This window comes from Hippoglossus stenolepis, chromosome 16 (genome assembly GCF_022539355.2).
Source record: "Hippoglossus stenolepis isolate QCI-W04-F060 chromosome 16, HSTE1.2, whole genome shotgun sequence".
NCBI lineage: Eukaryota > Metazoa > Chordata > Actinopteri > Pleuronectiformes > Pleuronectidae > Hippoglossus > Hippoglossus stenolepis.
The window spans coordinates 12,619,350-12,640,568 of NC_061498.1; the positions used below are offsets into that span (position 1 = coordinate 12,619,350).

General features: G+C 40.6%; 1 protein-coding gene across 1 annotated transcript; it reads right to left on the reverse strand.

Annotated features, from left to right (window-relative positions):
* Window positions 1-1,115: 1,115 nt before the first annotated feature.
* On the reverse strand, window positions 1,116-21,129 carry hs3st2 (heparan sulfate (glucosamine) 3-O-sulfotransferase 2). Its single transcript, XM_035180987.2, has 2 exons — window positions 20,153-21,129; window positions 1,116-2,392 (listed from the first exon to the last, which is right to left on the reverse strand). The coding sequence occupies exons 1-2, from the start codon at window positions 20,665-20,667 to the stop codon at window positions 1,774-1,776; spliced, it is 1,134 nt and encodes a 377-aa protein (XP_035036878.1). The 5' UTR covers window positions 20,668-21,129; the 3' UTR covers window positions 1,116-1,773.
* Between the last annotated feature and the right edge of the window lie 90 nt (window positions 21,130-21,219).

The following is a 21,219-nucleotide window of genomic DNA, read 5'->3' on the forward strand; positions in this document are numbered from 1 at the left end:
GTCACAGAAACAGGTTCATACTGTTACACCATTAGCGTAGCATAGCATATTAACATAGGTGAAAAGATGTTTTCCTCGGATAATCGTTTTATCTTATCTAATATTTTCATTAAATAGCCCCTAAGAAAAATGGATAGCATTATTACATTCGTAAAATATAGTGTTGAGTGGCATCCCTTCATCACTCACAGGTGTTTGAAATATTTTAGAACGTGAACCTCATGTGACGCACTGACGTTAAAGGCTTTGACGATTCTACCAAGACGTCTGGTTGATTTAATGGATTCTTTAGTGAATGCTCAAATTATAACTATTCTGACACATCCGGAATAAAGTTGAGTGTTGATTCAGTGTTTCATGCTGCAAAAAAAACGCAGATTTGCCAGAGAGTAAAAAAAGATCACAATAACAATTCAGGGAAACAATATGTCAGCATTGATAGTTTTAGCAGTAATGGAATATCATATTGAAGTCAGTTAACCATAAAAATAAACTCTTTTTTACCCCAATGATTATTAAAAGCTGAAATAAATATCTTCCCTGAATTTGATTAAATAATTGCAGAGGTCATCGATGTTCCTAATCCTGTGCTATAACGACATTAATGTAATGTTCACATTAAGAAGGTCACAGTGCCCTTTTTGTCACATTTCGTAGAACACCGATTTGGATGGATTCCTTTGTATTAAAATCCCTTATTGCAAGGCTTCCAACTTTCTGTGCCGAGACTTTTGGAGGTTTCGTAGGGGAAATTGTCAATGACAACTCTGATTGGCTTTCAGGTGCGTATTAAGGAGGTTAATCTGGCTGCTTATCATTGAAACCCATTCAGAGAGGGAATGAAATCGAGTCCATCAAATGAGGACATTTTGAACATTAATGAGATCAATGACACGCATGGCAGCACTTGGTAAGAAACATTTTAGCTCTCAAGAGACTATGCAAACTTCTTGGTACTACATAGTTATAAATTCTGCAGGAGAGTGAAAGACCTTCTCATTCTCCTGTAATCATAGTCCCTCAACCTCAGGGTACACGTCTGATTGTACTCGGTTACTAGACTCTATAACTAGATACTAGGTTTTTTGCTGAGTCGAGAAAAAGTGGAAAATATCTCAAAGGAATACTTCAACCCTTTTGCCTTTTATTTCAATGATCACAACAAAAATACTATCACAGAAAAAAGCTGAATTGAATTCAACAAATGTTTAACTTGTATCATCTCTCTTTATACAGGTTCAATTTCTTTCTTTCTGAGTTACAGCACATTTATTATTTTTTAATTTGTCATTTGAGCTTGAGTCAACAATAAATGGATACATTTCATTGCAGAATAGCTGATAGGGTGAGTTTATTATTCATTTTTTGAGATTTTACCGCAACTCCAGGTTGAGATCTCATTTTAACCGTACACCAGTTGTTAATTCTGACTGGAAATTATGAATAATATATAAACAATCTAGATAATGAACATTCAAGCATTGCATTAATGTAGCTCTGGTGTTGGTAGTAGCCGGTTGATGAAGTCACATGTCATGTTCTGTTTACAGTAAAGAAAAGTCATTATTTCATCTTTTAAAGGAATGGCACTTGTTATCAGAGTAACTCAGCATTATATGAATCCATGTGTATGATTATTTTCTAATGTCTGAGCTTTTATATTCAGCTTGTCAAGATAAACATAGATCAGTAGATTTTTTAGCATTTTTACCCTCGATCGTCTACATTTTAAAATGTCTCTAGAGGTAGCCAGACTGTTTCTATATGGCACCCTCAGTCCCACTTGAAGTCCTGTCCCACTGTTTCATAGAATTTGGTATTAAATGGCCTATAAAACTCCTGCAGCTGCTCTATGACCTCCTCGTCGATCAATACGTGAGTCCTCCCCTTGGATTTGCCGAGGCAGCGTGGCTGGCTGCTGCTCTCCGGCTTCTTCAGACAGGGGAAGCCTTTGGTTCGATTAAAGTAGAAGTGCTTGTCCGTGATTATTCGTTTCAGTCCCAGGAAGTCCTGAACGCGGCCCATCTCCCCCGCCGGGTCGGTGATCAGCCGCTCGCCGCTCACAAAGTGCATCTGTGACGGGCGAAAGTACTGCAGCCAGTTCTCCAGGTGCAGGATGTACATTCCGATCCGAATGGCGTTCCAGGAGGTGTCAACGAGACCTAAACTTCTGTTCTTAAAGGCCAGGTCCTCAAACGTGGGAATGTCTGGCTTCTTGGAAAGAGTCTGCGTGTAGTCGGAGATGGCTCTTGTGACCGGGTTACGCACCACGACAATCAGCTTGGTCTCGCGGGACATGCTGGCGATGCGTCTGGGTGCCTCTCTGGTGACGAAGTAGCTGGGAGTCTTCTCTAACGTGATCTGGCTGTCTAGTGTTCGCGGCATCAGTCCCCTTGGGAGAGGAAAAAAACAGAATGAGACGGACAGGATGAGTCAGCAAGAGTTTTTATTTTCCTGAACAGGAGTGTTTCACATGGTGTTTCTGTTTTGTGGATGATAGTGGTTATAGAGATGTCGACGTGACCTAGGAAGTTTTAATTTTCATTAATCCCTACTTGGATCTCTCATATTTAAACACATGTATTTTGTGTTGTGATAAATGCAGATTTACCAAGTATTAGATTATATGGCTTTTCAAAAGCAATGCAACAATATGAGGGAAAACACACTAAAATACAGGTTATAAAATATTAGTATATTCTATGTTTCAAATGTATTTTGCTTTGACTCATGTTCCCATTAAAACGTATTCAACACTCACACTTCAGGTGCAGAGCTGTAGTTCTGTACTATGTACATATTACATGGCCAAAAATGTGAGTCTAACCAATGCTCTGCTGATGTTACAGGATGTTATTACCAGAACCCTTGTGCTTCAAAGTAGAATAACAAAAACAGAATCCTAACTACATGCGTTGCTTATCTTGTTAACTTAACACATTTAGAACACAAATAGACATGTTTACAATGGGCCTGTGGTGATGCTGGTTGCAGGTTTCCCTCTGTTGTAAAAGTGAGCTGTAGTAATTGCACCATGGCAAGTACAGGCCAACTGCTGGACTCAGTCCACAGAACCTTGAAGCGGCACCACTGCTGCTACAGACTGCTGGTCGCCTGTATTCAAAGCTTATTGATATTATCATGTCCAAATCGCACCAAATTCAACACTGCACTTCATTGGACCCTTAACAATACACATAGCAAGTGTGAGGCCGATAAAATGAACTGTTTTTGAGATTTCGGGAATTGGCTGTTAGATATAAAACATGACCTACAACCTTTCATCAAATAAACGTTAAACATTTACGTGAACCTTACTGTATGTCAAAGAAATATTCAGATCTGTTACTTCGAGGAAAGTATTATTACTTATAAATAAAGTTTAAGGATATATCAAAGAATTGAGAACCATCATTCCATCAAACTTCCAGCAAACACAGAATATATTCAGACCAAGACTCCCAAAACAAAATGTGATTCATTGATAACTGGACAGCTTGTACAACAAATACATGGATCATAATTATCGTCATAATACTGCCAAGCTCCTGGCTTTGAAAACTACAGGCAAATATTTACATTTGTCATGTGCGTTCCCCTTCCCAGCGTAATATGTCTTTCTGCCTCGGCACTCTGCTTCAGTTAAAGTTGATTAATGGCCATCTGGTGTTGGCTGAAGAGACACTTCCATATCATCCACTCTGTTTCCTGCTTCCTTTAAATAGAAAAGTGACTCCGCTGTAGCGTCAGCACAATCACTCTGCAGTTGGTGGAAGAATAATTCCAAAACGGGGGCCATTAAACTGGTCTTTTACTTTTATGATTACAGAGGATATAGCGGCTGGATTTCTCTGTTTCACAGCGTGTGAATCAGTCTCTGGATTTCAGGTATGTGACCGGGCAGTTCTGATGATTAAATACCCCACTTTCTTTATTATTACTGTGGGAAGGCTTCGATTAAAACCTAACCTTTCTCAAAGCATTCTCTCTCAAGGTAGGGGTAGCCATAGGTTACCTCTAAAGTCTTGGAAATATTGATCCATTTAGCTTTATTTATGAATCCTGAGTTTCTGGCTCGGGTGCCTCAGGGCCACTAGGCAACTATTAATCTTTTATGAGAACAGCACCTTTTTCGAGCAAACAGCTTTGCAACACACTAAAAAAACTCGCAGCCATCTTCCAGGAGGTGCAGAATCTGAACAGATCTTAGGTTGTCTGCTGAGGAAACTGTCTTCGTTATCTGCCTTGTCAGTTCCATATATTCTTGCCGTCCTCTGAGATGAAGATTGTGGAGATGAGAAGAATCTCCTGCATGCGCCGGTTCAGAAACTGCAAAACGGGTTAAGACCGGGCTGACAACGTGGAACCCATACAGCGAAAGGTCACAGATGGCTCCGCTTAAAATAGTGACTGGCAAATCTAACTTCATAAACTATACACCTAAGCATGAACGATGGATTGTTTCCCTCACACAGGATGTTTTTGTTTGGATACGGACTAAAAAAACTCTGAGGTGAGTGTGTCCATCAGAGGAACTTGCAACATATGCTAACGTACCTTGAGTTATTGATTTTTATAGCTGTTATGTTTGTTTACTCTGACTGAGTCTCGGCACCGGATAAAGTACGAGACTGTTACATGGAGGCTGTAGCAGGCGGAAGGGATTGATATAGACAAGATGGTAATAGAGGTGTAAAAAAACTCTGACTGGAACATGTGTGGTGAGAGCAGCGGCACCGATGGGATCAATTATCGCAGAAGTGTCAAGAAGGGTTAAAAATTATATAACACGGATTTGGTTTCATATAACAGACACTCTGCTGCTCTCACGGATTTCTGTCCAGTTTCCTTCTGTCCTGCTGTTGTTGTGTGAGGTTAAAATGAAGACTTGAGACTATCGCATTGTCTCAACCGAACAGTACATTGAACTTATAGTCCCAGGAACTGTTTTCAAAGAACTGAAAGGTACATGCACACCGCTGCACACTTGCAGAATAGCCTGCTGACGTATGAACAACACGGCTACAACAAGCCACCCCACTCCAGTCCACCAGGCGGCAGTAGTGCATCAGTCTATACAACAATAATGACACTATATGAATAGAGCAACACTACAACAACTGTAAAGATGGAGAGGATTCAAATCGAGCGGATTTTACCAGCTATAGCTGAGATCGACCAGCTACACCAAACCTCCAGGAGTATTTGACCAATTAGGTTGAGTACTGCGCTCTGCAAGCCTCACCCCAAAGGTTCCAGTACCCCCGAGGGAAGGGACTTTTTTGGGGGTAAAAAAAAAAAAAAAAGGTTTCCCCAGAGATTAATTTAGAGCCTGGTCCTTGCAGATGAAATGAGTTTCTGCAAAGGTTCCTATTTCCTGAGGATCGCTCCTATGATGGAAACATTGTGTATTCGAATGTAACTTTCTAAAACCACTATGTTCTGTCCAAGTTGTTATTACTTTATTATTATGTCACTTCTGTGTCCACAACAGTGGACATTTAGGTTAAAAACACGGTGTCAATGATCGCGTTTCGAGTCGGATTTGAATGTTTTTCTGTTCTTTTTTTTACGTTAAGTGGTCACCATTTACTTCAATTGTATAGGATTTGGCTGCAGTTCTGTTTACCCGTGAAGGGTTTTGTGGACTCAAACACTTCAACCATTGGCATAGTGGTGAGTAGATAATAAGTGAATTTTCATTGTTGGGTGAACTATCCCTTTAGCATATAGTCTGAATACCTGACTTAGAAAAATAGGTTTTTGTAAGGAAGTAATAAAAGAAGTCCTGACGGGATCCATTTTTGGGGGGTTTTCTGCTTAGGGTTGATTTTTGGGAGCAATGCGAAAATTTGTGTAAAAACAGATGGATAGAAACATTCTCAAAAACAATCTGCAGTAATTAAATTTAATTGTGAGTGAAGGTTGAATAAATCGGCGGAGTCTCTTCTGAGATAATTCCATCCGTGACAGAACTCTGCACGGAAAAAACAAGTTGTTACCAATTAAGTGACAAATTCATTGTATCTTCAATATCCATTCGCACGACATTAGATGAAAACAGAAGCAGACGCCGCTGCTGTGCATCATCTCGCCGTGACTCTAATCTCGCTCAGTGACTCATTAAATTGACACCCACAGCACCCATGTCCACTGTGCTCCCGGGTGTCTGATGTTTCACCAGCAGTCAGGTGTCCAATCAAAGGCTTGTTTAACTAGCTGGAACTGCAACCAAGGAGGACAAGGCGCAATCCGATGATCAAAGCATGGCGGTCTTTATGGTTTTTAGCCGAAAGCAGGGCCATTTATAACAGATGCTTTCATGAGAGTAGGTGCAGCTTCGACCAACAACTTCCAAGTCACCTGTCTTGGAGTGATGTTAATGAGGAACACTGCGGGGATGCCTGTTCTGTCTATAAACATGTTTTTTTTAAATCGAGCCTTGATAGTCGCGGCTCATATTCATATTCATTTGAGTGGTTATAAAAAAGAAAAACGATTTTAATGGCTACGCATTTATCCTTAATGGCCATATGTCCCCTTTTAGGTGATATAACAAGTAGGATGCAAGTGAGGAGATGAAATTCACCATTTTGAATACATACTTTTCTTTGCTGGCTCAGACACATGGCAGCAGCAGCCTCATTTAACGTATCTGTTCGTTACTGAGATAACAGGAATCAGCCCGGGAGGGGGACACGTGATACCCGAGGCCCGGTGTCTGAACCAGCCGTCAGAAATGTGCTTTTCCTGAATATTTCTTTTTTTTTTTTTTTTACTCCTATGCCCCCAAGAAAGTCTCAGCACTGCACACAGCATCTGAAACCAAAAGATAAAACCGTGGGGTCTTTTCTGTGGCAGGTTCTGGTGTGTTTTTTAGTTAAAGCTGCCCATATCTCACTCTGTAATAATTATTTGTAATTAGAAAACCTACATGATTGTAATTCCAGCGGAACTGCCTGGAGGATAATCACTGATCCTTTTCTCAGCGTCTTTGTGCACGTAGCAGTAGAAACAAACTTTAAAAACTCACTTTAATGTGAGGATGTTGCTTTTTGGGGACACAGGCGGTCCCCGACACACGATCCTTGATTATCTGACATTTGAGTGAAGTGCTCTGATTGATCACCACCTTCTCACACAGCGTCAACACTAAATTCCTCGGGGGTAATTTACAGTTTTCTTCACAATCCTTGGTAAAACTTAACGTCAGGACGCATTACAGGCCCGGGAGTGACATTTTAATCACTCTGGGAAAATGAAGTCAGGTGTGGAGGATCTGTTCAGTACTGTGGATGAGTCCTGTTCCTGGTTAAATAAGATAACATGGTGGAAAGCTGGATGCGTCAGCGTTGCATTTGATGCTGTAATTGCACAATTCTAGTGGTAGTTTGTGTAAGGAAATGGCAAATTTAGTTTTTTTAAGTTCTTTTTCAGTTAATCATTGACACATGTAGCTTTTATTTATCATTATCATATCTTTCTTTTTTTTATAATACTTATTCCATTAAATTAATATTCCTTAGTTAATATAATAGAGATAAAGCTGTGAGCAGCATTAATAATTAACCCTCAAGTATTGTTCTTTTGTTTTCCTTTGTTGAAATGCAGTCGACAGGAAGTCAAACAAAATGGGTGAAAGGAAACCACTGATGCACTGGGTGTTCTTTAATTTGGATACTTTAAAACAGGCAGGTATTAAAGTACATGTTCCAATTTGTATCAAACTATTTTATTGTAACCAAAAGTCGAATAAATGTTCAACAGGTTAAGCAAACACCGAAACTGAACAGACTTATTCAGAAGTGGCATTTAATCATCATTAATTATGACATTTTAACTAGAATTTGTAAGAAAAAAATACAGGACATTAAATGATCACATTGTCATCTTGGAATATACTTTTTAATTTTCTAACACTTCTGGTCTGTACAAATTGTATTAAATGATTTATGAGCTTTGTTGTCTCCAAGAGGAAGAGTAAAAAAACAATAAAACTATCACCCTTCTGCAAAGCTTATCTTCAGGTAGTCGGGGTCAACAGTGGAAACAGCCATTGCCACTCATTAATTTGCTACAGTAAGCCGTAAGCTAGTCTGCATATTGTAGTGACCCTGAAACAGCCTGCGGGCCATCTCACTGAACGATTTATCTCTGTTGGTGCAGTGGAAGCAGGAGGTCTGGAGTTCACACTCGGTTCCCTCTGGAGCTGCTGTATCATTATGGAGGAATACGCCACAAACATGGTCGTCTTTGTCTGAGAGGAGCAAGGACTTTCCATTATGCCCAGATAAACCATTTTCTTGCAGTATTGTTTTCCACTGGGAGAACACACTGCACTTTCTACTGCTGCAGCGTTAAAGCAGGACAACAATTAGGTTGGATATTTTTCATTAAAATGAATGCTGAAAATGTAAGTTTATAACATTTGAAGTACGTGGACTAGTAAAGCAAAAAGGAATCGATGAAATCAGTTTTTTTGTACTTCTGTAGAGAACTCTGCATGTGTCAGTGGACTGGTTTATAAAGGGTTAAATGAGCTCACACAGATCTGACGAACATCTAATCAGGAAACAGGAAACTGAGTCCTTAATGAGTTTCATGCATTAGTAGCTACCGCAAACATAAACGAATAAATATAATAAATCAATAAATCTACTGCTGCGATCAGAACGAGCTAATGTTCATGGCGACGTGATCATTATATGAAAAGGAGGAACAATATTTTAGCCTCTTGCTAGTGTCAGAGAAAATACTTAGAAGTCAAATAACATAAGTGATGAACATAATTTGTTCAGGGGGCAAAAAAAAGAGGGCAGATGAGAGGTTGTGATGGAATTAAAACAACAAATAAGAAACGTCACAGTCAGATAAAACGGAGATGTCCAATCAGAATGTGTATCTAAATGAGAGTGTATATGTATAAAGTTTATATATTGCTGCATCACTTCCAGGATGTAAGTTTTCTCAATGCAGTGAAACAGTCGACTCTTCGGCTCCAGACAATGTGTCTTGTTGAACCAGGGAAACTTCTAAAGAGCAAACGCGGGTTCATCGGGGATGCAGACCATCAGAACAGATAAAGGTCAGCTTTGAATCATCTGCTTGTGAACAATCAATGAACTCCGAATTTATTACTGTCATTTCACTCTGGTCTGAACTTAAAACAGAATGTTGCATATTGTGAGTCCGAGTTGTCAGTGGATGTTTGCAGCAGGGCTACGCTTGCAAAATGCAAGTTTCATCTCCAAACAACAAAGATAAGAGGTTGAACATTACACATACAGTCAAATATATATATGTGGTTTTCTCACATGTGAAATGAAGACATGTAAAAACACCAGTTTTGCATGTTGTGAGGTAAAGAAAAGGTTTAATCTTCTTGTGTTTTCCCAACTCACACCTACACTCATCTACTTACTCAACTGGAAACTGACCAGTGTTGAATGCGCATCATCTTCCCTATCACATACAATTAATCAAGTTACGTTGTGCAAACAGACAATTACTAATATTACAGTTTAATGAGTTGGGAGATTTCAGGCGAACGCTGGTCTGAGGAGGGTTTTACTCAGAAGCCATTAACCACAATGTGAAGTGTTTCTGCAAGGCCAGGGGCACGGAGATTTAGAGAATGGCCTTTACCTCCCACCGGACAATAAATGTTTATCATTACAAGGGCTAATAATGAACCCAGACCATTAAACAATATGCGGGCATATGCATAGGCTGGGCCGGAGAGAGAGGTCCAAATCAGAGTATCTATTACATGCTGTGTTTGTCCAGTCTCTGGAGTAATTTAACAGCAAAACAGTTACACAGTAAATTACAAGAAGAAGGCTCCTGGGCTCTCATTGCCAATGTGCTATCACAGGGAGCAGCATGCAGTGTAATGATAGTCAGTCCTTGGGTTATATACTGTACACAAAAGGCTTTGGTGTGGAGACAAAATGTTGCTTCATGGTGACATTTCTAGTACTTTAATATTTTTTATCAGAGGATACAAAAGGTGAAATGATCAAAATTGCATCTTTATGTTTACGAATCCTCAATTACAGCAGCACAAATTCATGCAGCAAAGTGCAAAAGTAAACCGCACATTGATGATGAACTCAGGAGAGAATATGAATATGCAATATATTTAAATACAGTGCAAAGTGGGACTTATTTGCAAAAAATATTGTGGTCTGGTTAAGAGCACATCAGGCTTATTAAAGTGTCTGAGTTGTGCACTGTCCTTAGACCCTGTCACAGCAACTTCAGGGTAATTGCTGTTCTTTTGGATACATAAGTAATATTTTTAATCGGAGCTTCCAACTGCTTGGAGTGCGAGTGAATTCTGTTTTTTGTTCATTTTTCTCAAATGATTATGTAGGATGAGATTTGTTTTCTACATACATGCAGAGTTAGATCCGCGGAGTGATATGATCTAACAGTGAGGTGATGTATCACGTTTGTTGTGAGTGTTCTGTTGTCCTCTTGTCGGAGCATTAAAGTGGAGAGTAATTCAGTATCAATTAAGTTTATAGGTAACACTACATTTCTAGAATATGCTGTCACTTTTTTATTGTTTGTGTGCTGGACATTATGTGCGGTGCTTTTAATAAACAGTCTATGGTGCAGAGTGAAGTTTATGTTCATCCTACCTGGTTTTTCTGCAATGAAGATTTTATAGTCAAGGTTTTTCATAAAATGAAACAGAATTTGCTTCATTGCTGTTCACATGTGTGGCTTTTATATTATCTGCGACACAATCGTCAGAACCAATGTCACAATTTTTCAATACAAAAGCTCTGTAGCTCAATACAAAGCATTGCAGCAAGAAAAAGGAAAATTGTGCTCCTATACTCTGAAGGCAACTTGCGAAAGAGGAAATTATTCTATAAATGTCGCGGCCATGACGGAGATCAGCAGCCTGTCTATGGTGAAGTAAAAATAATCCGATCGTCAAAATGATGTGGCGAGACAGACATTATTGGCCTCAGGCTTCCACTGGCAGACCACTGCTGTGGTTTATCTGAGGACGTAGAAGAAGGTTCAACTCGGTCCACAGACTGACGGCACTCTGCCCATCCCCACTAAGTGTCCCTAATACTCCGTCTTAATTCTGACACATTCAAACCTCTTTTTCTTTGTGCAAACTTTCTTTCAATACTTTTAGAAACTGACTCTGGGAAACAGTGTTTCATACAAAGCATTTGTCCTGAAATGTCCTGAAAAGCCAATACCACTCTCAGACCCGCTCCCTGCCGTCCAAACCCATTAACAGTTTATTTTGCGCAGGTAGACGGTGCAGAGAAAATGTTCTTACGCTGCGTGGTTCCTCATAATGTCTGTGCCACCGTTCTTCCTAAAAATGTCATCTTGCTCTCGCCTGATATGACGACATATAGATCCGGTCGCCGCTGGAGAGGCTGCTCCATTATTAAAGTATCACTCACTTGGATTACACCAGTGATGACATCTGATCATTAATCACCGACAACAGAGACCTGCTGCCTTGAAAGTCTATTAAGAGTTAACAAAGAGCAGTCCGGACGAATGCAGCGATCCTTCGGCCAATTCATTAACGAACAGAGGTGAATAACAATTCAGCGTCCCGAGAATCAAGCATCTATTTCTCTAATTTAATGGGAGACAAATTGGTTCCAAATAGACTGTCTGAGCGACTTCAGGCCTTTTCTTAGCCGCATAATGGTATCAAAATATATTAATAGCAGTACAACACAGTACTGTAATACTGTAAAAAAAATAATAAACTGCATAATGTATTTAACCTTGGACCAAATCCTATTTAATCGCTGTCATTTCAACTCCAGTCTCTTGTTTTCCTTGAAATAACAATTATTCATGGTTTGGGCTGCAGAAGGGAAATGACTGACACTTGCTCTCCTTGAGCAATAACACGTTTGAATTGATCTGAGCAATGAGCTGTCACATTAACATATGGCATGGGAAAGTGTCCGGGGACAGCGAAATAAAGACACCCAGGCCGACAGTGAAAGCCTCTGAAATGTTAAGCTGTTTCTAAACTCGCACTGTTTATTTTGTGCATATTTTACAATGAATTTACAGTGAATTTCTGGGATGAACGGCTCTTTTCAACAGACGAACTCATAAAATCAGGTCTTTAAAGGCTTTTGGCGACGCTCTAGTATCATGTGCATGGCAGCTGAAATAAAAGTGTTTTATAATAGTATAATTCACATGAAGTGACCTCCATTATGATAACATTGACAATATAAATGATCGAGTGACTCAGTGATGGGCAGATTATATCCTGCCCCTGCACACAGTCAGTAACACCTTCCGTTCCTTTGTGCAGTTTTACAGCGGCATCTTAACTGACATCATCATCCGTGGAGCTTTTAGAAGTTCATTCCTGGTTTACAGTATCGCCTGAGGCAATGTGACGGTCAAGGGTATTTTAAAACGGAGACTGGACAGTCCACACACCTTTAGAAGGTCTGAGAAAGAACAAAAGGAATGGGAACGGGGGAGACAGACGAGGAAAAGCTTACACAGGATTTGATCCCTGGTCAGCAGGGACACGCTGGGTTTGCCAAGAGGTGAAAGTGAACAAGCTGACAATCTCTAAAGGTGAGATAAGGCTGGTTGACTTTTAGACGTGTCAAGAAACAAACTAGATGGTCGTTAGTCACGTACTACTGTTTGGGAGTAATGGGTGTACGATGTACAGGAGTACTGGTTTGTTCAGACAACTCATACACTTTTAAGAAAAGATTTAGATTTCTGTTAATTAGTGAATATGTCATCAAGATTTTCACATCTCCCCCATGTTAACTTAAAGGTACCTATAGTGATTTAAGTACCTAATACCATTAGATACTCAAATCACTGTAGCATTAGGACTAATATGTAAAAGTGTAATAATGCAGTCACCACAAATTGATATTTTACTGCAAATAAAACAAATAACAAGTCTGGCGGAAAAGAGACTGATCATCTCTTAACAGTGAGCAACCAACCAAATCAAAATTTGCTTAAAAATAAATGTATTTTACATTAGTAAACGTTAAACAGCTGAAGATATCATTGGGGAGGTTGAATAATAACAATAATAATAACATAATAACGGTTGTTAATGAAGATCACGTAAGGTTAAAGCACATTACAGGTAAATACTCCAAGATAACACCTAGATCTACTTGAAAAAAAAATGACATGTGAATCCCACTTTCTACAATATGAGACCTTTTAAGTAGCGGTGCAGTGTTTACTCCATTCACCTTCTTTTAGCAAACTAACCTTTAATTTGAAAACAAAGTGCAGTTCAGGCTGATGGGAATGTCATGCATCTGCATTTTTAAAATTTGACCTGATGATGGTGATACAGGACAATGCATTTAAAGCCTCTAATAATACATTCAAGCCTGGACTAAAGTGGCAGACTGACCAGCAGACTAATCAATATCAAATTGTAAGTCGTTAATGTATCAAATGACTGGACTTTCCACACCAGCTCTGATACCAGATAGAACTGGTACTATTATTTTATTGCAAATAGTAATGCCTTACCATGTGATTAGTTCATAACAGTAAAGTATTTATAACCACTGCGTGTCTCTGAGCTGCACTGGATTGAAGACAACTCATCAATAATGCAGAGTTACGCCGGACCATCCCTCGCTGTATAATGTGCAGTTTTCTGTGTTAAATGAGAACAATCTAACTTTCTGTCCTCATCAACCTTTCTGATGGTACTGTTCCAGAGCTCCCTGCCTCCCCAAGCCAATTAATGTGGACCTGGAGAATATTCGCGGCTGCAGCCTCTCATACAATTTCAACACTTGTCGGGGAATCGACTAGAAGTGCCTCTGACTCGCGCGAAATCAATAGAGCTGAGATGCCCTTTTAAGTCTTGATGGTGTACAGCGACATGTTTTTGTTTGATCTTTATGATTCTGCAGAGAAATGGAAAGAGTGTTGAGAAAAAGTTCAAGGAAATTGGTGGTGGTGGAATGTCTGTTTTATCCGGTGCTGCGTGGTTTCGTGCGGAATAAATGAGGCCGTGTGTGTGTGTGTGTGTGTTCTGCTCAGGAGGCGGCGTAATGAACACTGCGCCATTTTTATTCTGATCCTAAATGATCTGTCGCATGGTTAATGTAACAGGACAGATTGTGTAACTGAACCGAACAACTGGCCACTTCACTGAAAACTGATGGGGGTGTAATTCTGTGCATGTTTCTGCCCGTTCAGCGGATATTAGCTAGTATTTTAAGATATGTTAACTTGGGAGTATTTTTAAACACATGAGTGCTGAAAATGATGAGTCACCTAATTAGCACGTCCACGTTCTCTTGTGATAACACCAGAGGCGCTTTGCATTTGCTAATGAAGATTGTGAGATGTGGTTGATGGCTCGAAAAAAAAAAAAGAAGAAGTTGGTCCTCGTGTCGAGTCTTTTATCAAATATAATTACACCTTGGTACTTAAACCAAGGTCAATAATGAACCTCTGCGCTCGATCGGAACATCAACAGAAAATTGATGGATGACCATTTTAGCCCTGCGAGGCTATAATAGTGATTAAAATGATTTGGCCAATCTGCTGTGGTCAAGGTCAAGAATGACCCCGAGCTCAAACTTTGCCCGTCTTAGATCATTACATTAGCATGGTAGCAGTTAATAGCCAGACAGTGACCATGCAAGGTGCTAATGTGTAGCGTGTTAGCATTCTATGGGAGTAGTGATATCACATCATGATTTAAGACATGAGAGTAAGGTAGGTAATTTTAGACAGAAATCTTTGTCTCTCTGTTTTAGTGCAGTGTCGACTTGAATTATTTATTGGACGAGCAGTTGTTGAGAAATGACGTTACGTATGTAGGCGCCGCCCCCTCTCCGTCATGTATTGAGCTCTTGTAGGTATTTTTGTAGTTAAAGGAGGATGTATGGAACCACATGCCTGATTGGACACAGCCTGCAAGTGTGGTTACGACCTTCCTACTTTCTGTTGGACCTGATTGGTCTTAAACGTTGATTGCCGTGTCACTGGAGGCAGCTGATCTTAGCAGTTTGTTATGTAGCATACTTTGTTAGAGAACCAATTGTTAATCCATTTGTGATGGTAAAGAATTTTTGGTAACTACCTGTGGATAGTTTTAGCTACTGCCTCATTGCAGATACATTATTGTATAGACACAGAACAGGGGTTGTTTTGGTTCCAGCAGAGTAGTTAGCCATGTTATTTTTCTTTTTGGAAGTTAGGTAGATCTATAAATCCTCTTTTTGTAACACTTTTCACCTTCTTCAATGAATCCCTCTATTTTAACCACCAACATCTTGTTTTATGTTGCTATCCTTAGCTTTACAAGCTGGGTTGGAGAGCCACACCATTAATGTGTAACCATTAACATTATTAACATTTACGGCTTCCTAAATATTAAGTTTTAATATTGCTTATTGTTTTATATGTTCATAATCAGGCCTGCTACAAACGGTTATACTCATTACCTCCACCAAAGAGGCTATGTTTCACAGCGTTGGTGTTTTGCCCATTCGTCCATCGATGAGTTTGTGCATTTTGGTGCGGATCCAAATAAAAATCCATATGTAGTGAATTTAAATGTGGGTGCACAAGGGGAATGTTAGGCTTTGGTATTAATAGCCATTCTAGTTATTGATTAATGTAGATTATTTTCAGGTTTCTGTTGTTTTCTGTGGCTCTTGAGATACATCTCCTGGTCATTAGTTTTCTTATGTTTGTAGCTTGTGGACTGAGCACAAAGTGATTTCTGACATTGCGGGTTAAAACCCCAATGAAAAAGTAATTGAAATAATTAATCAAATAGATAACCGAGTGATTACCCATTGATAGAAAGACCGACATACAGATATATACAGTATATGAATTGAGTTATTAAAGAGAACTCACGGTAGCTCACTGAGACAAAGCAGAGAAGCACGTGTCTTATGCACAAATGCATGATGCTACTTGCTATAGAGACAAATGTGACAGTTAATCAAAATGAAAAGATACTTTACGTGACGTGCTGCCAACACTACAAACGCGAGTGACAGATAATCACTGAGGGCTGGTCTGAAACAATGAACATCACTCAGTCACTCGTCAAGTTGAATAACGTGTGCTGCAGCCCGGATTCATCCAGTCTTTGTAGCCATGGCGATGTTTACTTATCTTACGTCTGTGAACTGTGTTGCAGTCGTCACCTCAGTGAGGGAGCTCGATTAATCTTTACTTAAATCTAGAGCGACACCGAGAAAACAAAATCGAACGCCTGTGAGGCCCAAACCTCTGGCCTGACGGTTTGTTTATTGATGAAGTAAACAGTTGCTACTCCATAATTAAACTGCATTAAGATGTCGAAGGATTGATGTGATGGATGGTTGCTGTTGTGGTGAGTGGATATGGTTCGGAGCAGGAGGATATCTGATGGGCTGATGTTTGATTCCGTATGTTGGAGGATCTGCTGCACCTATTTCTTCCTGGATAGTCTGATGTGTTCAGTCGACACGGTCTCATGGGATTGTGTTAAGATACCATGTCACTGTTGGGAATTCTATACGTCAGCAGTGTGTCATGTTTGGTCATTGCAGTAAAATCCAGCATGTCCTTTAGCATGTTAGGGTTCAGTCAGTGGAGAAATGACAGGGTGTGGAATGATTTTAAAAAGTGCGTCGTGATAGAATTTGGAAATTGGAGTGTTAGTTATATCAGTTTGTTTCAGTTATTACCTCCGCAGAGGAGGTGATGTTTCCATCTGCGTTAGTTTGTTAGCAAGATTACACAAAGTGATTTCTGGAGGGTTTCGGTGGGAAATGTTGGTGCAGACCCGCATTGGGGACAAATCCAGGAATTTTGCGAGATAGTTTGCGTCTTTTAAACATTTCCATTGATCCCTGAGATAATAATTATTAATGGAAAACATCCGGCATGTTTAAGGGACTGATATTTATGAGCAATTTGGTGCAGACCCAAATAGAAATCCGGATCTAGTGAATTTAAAAGTGGTTACATAAGGGGACTTGGCGGAGGTATGAGCTCTCTGAGTACAATTCTAGTTTCTATTCATTTTCAGCTGTGAGTGTGTGATGTCATGCAGTAAAATCCAGCATTTCATTTAACACTGTTAGGGTCAGGGCTCACTATTGGGAAAATGACAGGGCATGAAATGACCGGTGAAAAGCAAAAAGTACGTTATGATAGATTTCAAAATGACTCAAGGAAATTGGTGTTTTACCCCATTTGCTGTTCCAGCTGCATTTCAGGTGTTTACCTGGTGAGTGTGTGGTTAAGCTTTGTCAACGTGATGCATTGATGCTCGTTCGTGAGTGAAAACCTACTGTATCAATACACAATGACTCCTTTACACTGTGTCAACATTAGGCCTGATGTGTGCATGTGTTTCCATAAATCAATCTACCCTCGCACCACTGAGAAGGAACAGCCTCTGAGCCCATATTAAATGCCTCCATGTGCCAAGCTGTTTCGTGAGGTATCTAACCGGCTTTGCAGCTCACTCTGTTAATTATTACAAAGACTGACACCTTTGTTTGTCAATGTGTTGTTTCTAAAACAGTGTAATTTGTTAAATACACAAAAAACGATAAAGACTGACAGCCAGTAAAGTGGCCCCTTAGGAAGTTTTACATCCACTGTTTAAAAGCAAAAACGACGCCTTCCTGTGAATGCAAATGAAATGGCAAACCTTGCAGGCTCAACAGTGTAATACATGGAGAATTAAGATTAGAATCAGAAATGGCAATTAAAAAGAGGCCTGATAAACAAGTGTTAGGAGGTTGGATTTCGACAAGGAAGTTCTGAGTGTTTTTTGTTTAACATTAATACAGGTTTGAAATATTATAACGTCTGGTTCATTAGTTTGGGATAATTCTGTTTTCAAACTGATAAATTGTCTTGAGTCTGAAATAGTTCAGTGATATCCTGTCATGAACTTGTATCATCTTCAGTGGATTTCTATTTTATTTGGTCTAAATATTAATCTGAAAGGAAAATACTGTATTTGCAGTGGGATTTAAAAAAATGCATGTTTTATCAGTGTTTAAATCCCAAATGTAAAAACCTGTTTTGCTACCTTTAAAGACTGGTCGTATGTTTTTGAATGAAGGAAATAATTCTTGGTCTAAATTGAGGCCCTGGGAACGAGTAGAGTTAAAGTGGCACAGTGATTTTAGTTCAAACCCATTGATGAGTGTGCGCCATTAAACAGAATGGCTTTCTTTGCAGAGATGTGTTGTCTAGCTGTTTTGTGTCCAGAGGAGTATAACAGGAATTAGACAGGGTCATTTCATCGAGTAAGTCAGTCCTTCACAAACCAGGGGTCAGGACCTTCTATGTGGTCGTAGGACACTGAGGGGGGTCGTAAGTGTTTTCTACAGATTAAAAAAACATTTAAAAATGATTAGAAATTGTCTATTTCTCTAATTAGCAAGAAAAGATATAAGAAATAACAGATAAACTATATTTAAAAAAAATCATCCTCACCCTCTTTATAATGGGGGTCATGAGTCTCTGGCACCGTTATTTTGGGGCTCAGACACTGGAAAGTTTAGGAACCCCTGAAATATATAATATAACTTAACTATTCAGTCTCAACATAAACTGAAGCTAAAAGTTCTATGCATGTGCAGGACTACAGGAACAAAATTGAACATGCACAGCCCGTCTTTAAAACCATTAATAGTTACTGAAAATTGTGCAAACTCAGGCTGCTGAAAGCCAAACGACACCTCCTAGTGTGCATGTCTAATGGGACCTGAGCAAACTATCAGCTGAGCCATGATGGGCAGGTTCTCATATACATGATAATTTCCTGCCGCTTCTGCTGTTTATTCCTGCAGTGCAGCCTGAGAGCAGACATTGTCACTTGTTCCGTGTTCTTGGAAGCGTCGCTCTGTGGTCTGTACCTGCCACGCTGGTGACATTGTGGGTACGTGAGCGGAAAGCTGGTTGGTGGCTCCAGTAGTCAGTGTGTGGTGTAACACAAAGCCATCAAGTCTGCTGTGGAGGTCATCGAGCAGACATCCGTTTCAGTCAGCACGGTCTCAGCCTCGCAGTGATCTTCAGGGCTTTTGTTGAGAGAAACCTTGGATTTCTTCTTCGTGATTTATTTCACTTATCTGAATTTAAGATTTGCAGATATACTGAATAGGTTAGAGACGGGAAAATCTGAATCGGAAAAGGTGTCGATATTCACAGGTGAATACGTCTACATTGGAATCTGGTGAAGTGACAGAGCGTCACAGAGGTGGGTGGGCAGGGATGAAGCTGTGGGCTTGTTGCACCTTGTGAGCGCCTTTGTCTTCACCAACTAAAGCAGGAATATCTTGTGCCTGGGTGTAAGCCTGTTTGAAGGCAGCTGGTAACCTGGGGGCTGCCCATGTCATCATCTGAGCTGTTTGGCTGCTATTGTGTGAACTGATCCCGCATCAGCCTCGTGGAGCTGTCTGTTCAGCACCATGACGCCCGGCTGACAGCTCACATCTGCAGCACGGAGGAAAACAACATCGCACAAACTCAAGAGAAGAAACTTGTGATCTTAGAGGTGAAGCTGAAGTGTGTGTGTGTGTGCGTGTGTTTGCATGTGTGCAGTGTGTTGCAGCCTAAAAGATCTGGTGCCAGGCTGTGGAGTTATTGTACAAACGTGTCTGACGTGACTGAAGTGCCTCAGACTGTGACATTAATTAAATTACTTAACTCAGGGGAACATACCTCCAGCAAGGATAACAACCCTACACATCAAACTCTTGTTCTAGAAAATAAATGTATCTGCACCACCCTGTCCTAACTCATAGACCTAACACCATAAATATCTGATTGTTTTTTACTGTCAGATCCATACATTTTGAGCATGTTGAAAGTGAAAAAAGCAGAAAAAACAAAAACATATATTCTTTAAAATGGATTATTCCCTAATCCATCCCTCCATGCATCTAGTCTGGTGTATAAGCACTTTCCTGTATTATTCTGTTGTTAGGCATGGATATGTCAACACCAGGACCCCAGGTGAGTGGGGGCTTTCACATGCAGGGCTGAGGGCCCTGGTAGAAGTGACAGCACTGCGGGTCATGGGGGGGATTTATCAAAGAGTATCTGTCAGACAAAATATTAATGACCATCATACTGTGTGTTTTGTTTTCTCTCTCACCTGTACCAATCCAGCCCCCTGTCGTAGTTTCTGTCGAAAAAGTGCGGCTCTGTTCCGAGCGCGCGCACATCTGGATGTATCCGGATGAACTCCAGCACCGCCCTGGTGCCTCCTTTCTTTACCCCGACTATCAACGCGTTAGGCAGCTTCTTATTCCCATATTTCTGCGCGACGCTCATGTTTCTGAACTTCGTGTCAGCCCAGTGACTCCCGGACGCGGCGGGGGCTTTACTTTGGTCGCGGAGCTCACTTGATCCTCGCTGGGCAGCGGTCTCATCCAGGGCGGACCGGACTTCCAGCGACGCGCAATTCTCCACATTTCCAAGAAGTTTCTTCCCCCCTGCTGCGGTCTTGCTCGGCGGGCACCTTTTCCCCTCGTATCCCTGGTTTGTCATGATTGTGCCCCGGCAGAAAAGAATACTGTAGCACAGATAGGTGCAGGACAGTGACACGGTGAAGATGAAGGCGAATCTTGCGCTGAATCTGTTCGTAGATGAGAGGAACCTATGTGCCATGTCTCCATGGGTTCAAAGTGCTGCATGGTTTTCCATCGAAGTCCTCCTCCTCCTCTCTTGGTCTGCGGTGGGAGACTGGCAATAATAAAATCGGTTCCAAAGTCAGACAGACTGGCATGTGAGGATAGGGGCGGCTTCTTGGAGGCACCAACTGCGCGTAACTGTCATTATTTCTTTTCATAGGCTGCAGAAAACTTCCAAGTATAATATGGTTACGCACAGGGAAAAAGGGGGGGCAGCCCTCCGTCAAACAAGTTCTTCTTGAGTTCCTCTTGAGTTGCGTCTTAAAATGAGTCCCACAGGAATTTGTCGTCCATCTCTTCCCTCCTGTCTCCTTGTTGCGTCGGGTGTGAGAAGAGGAAAAGTGCAGCGCGTCCTCAGTTTGCCCCAAAACTCTCACCAGCGCGATCCTGCTCGCCTCCGAGGGGATTGGGAGGCAGAGCCCACCTTTTCCCTTTCATAATGAAGTTGCTGAAGATATATGCACTTAGGCTACAGGCTGTAAATATTTAATCAACCCCCTGACGTCATGCACATGCTCATAATTCAACA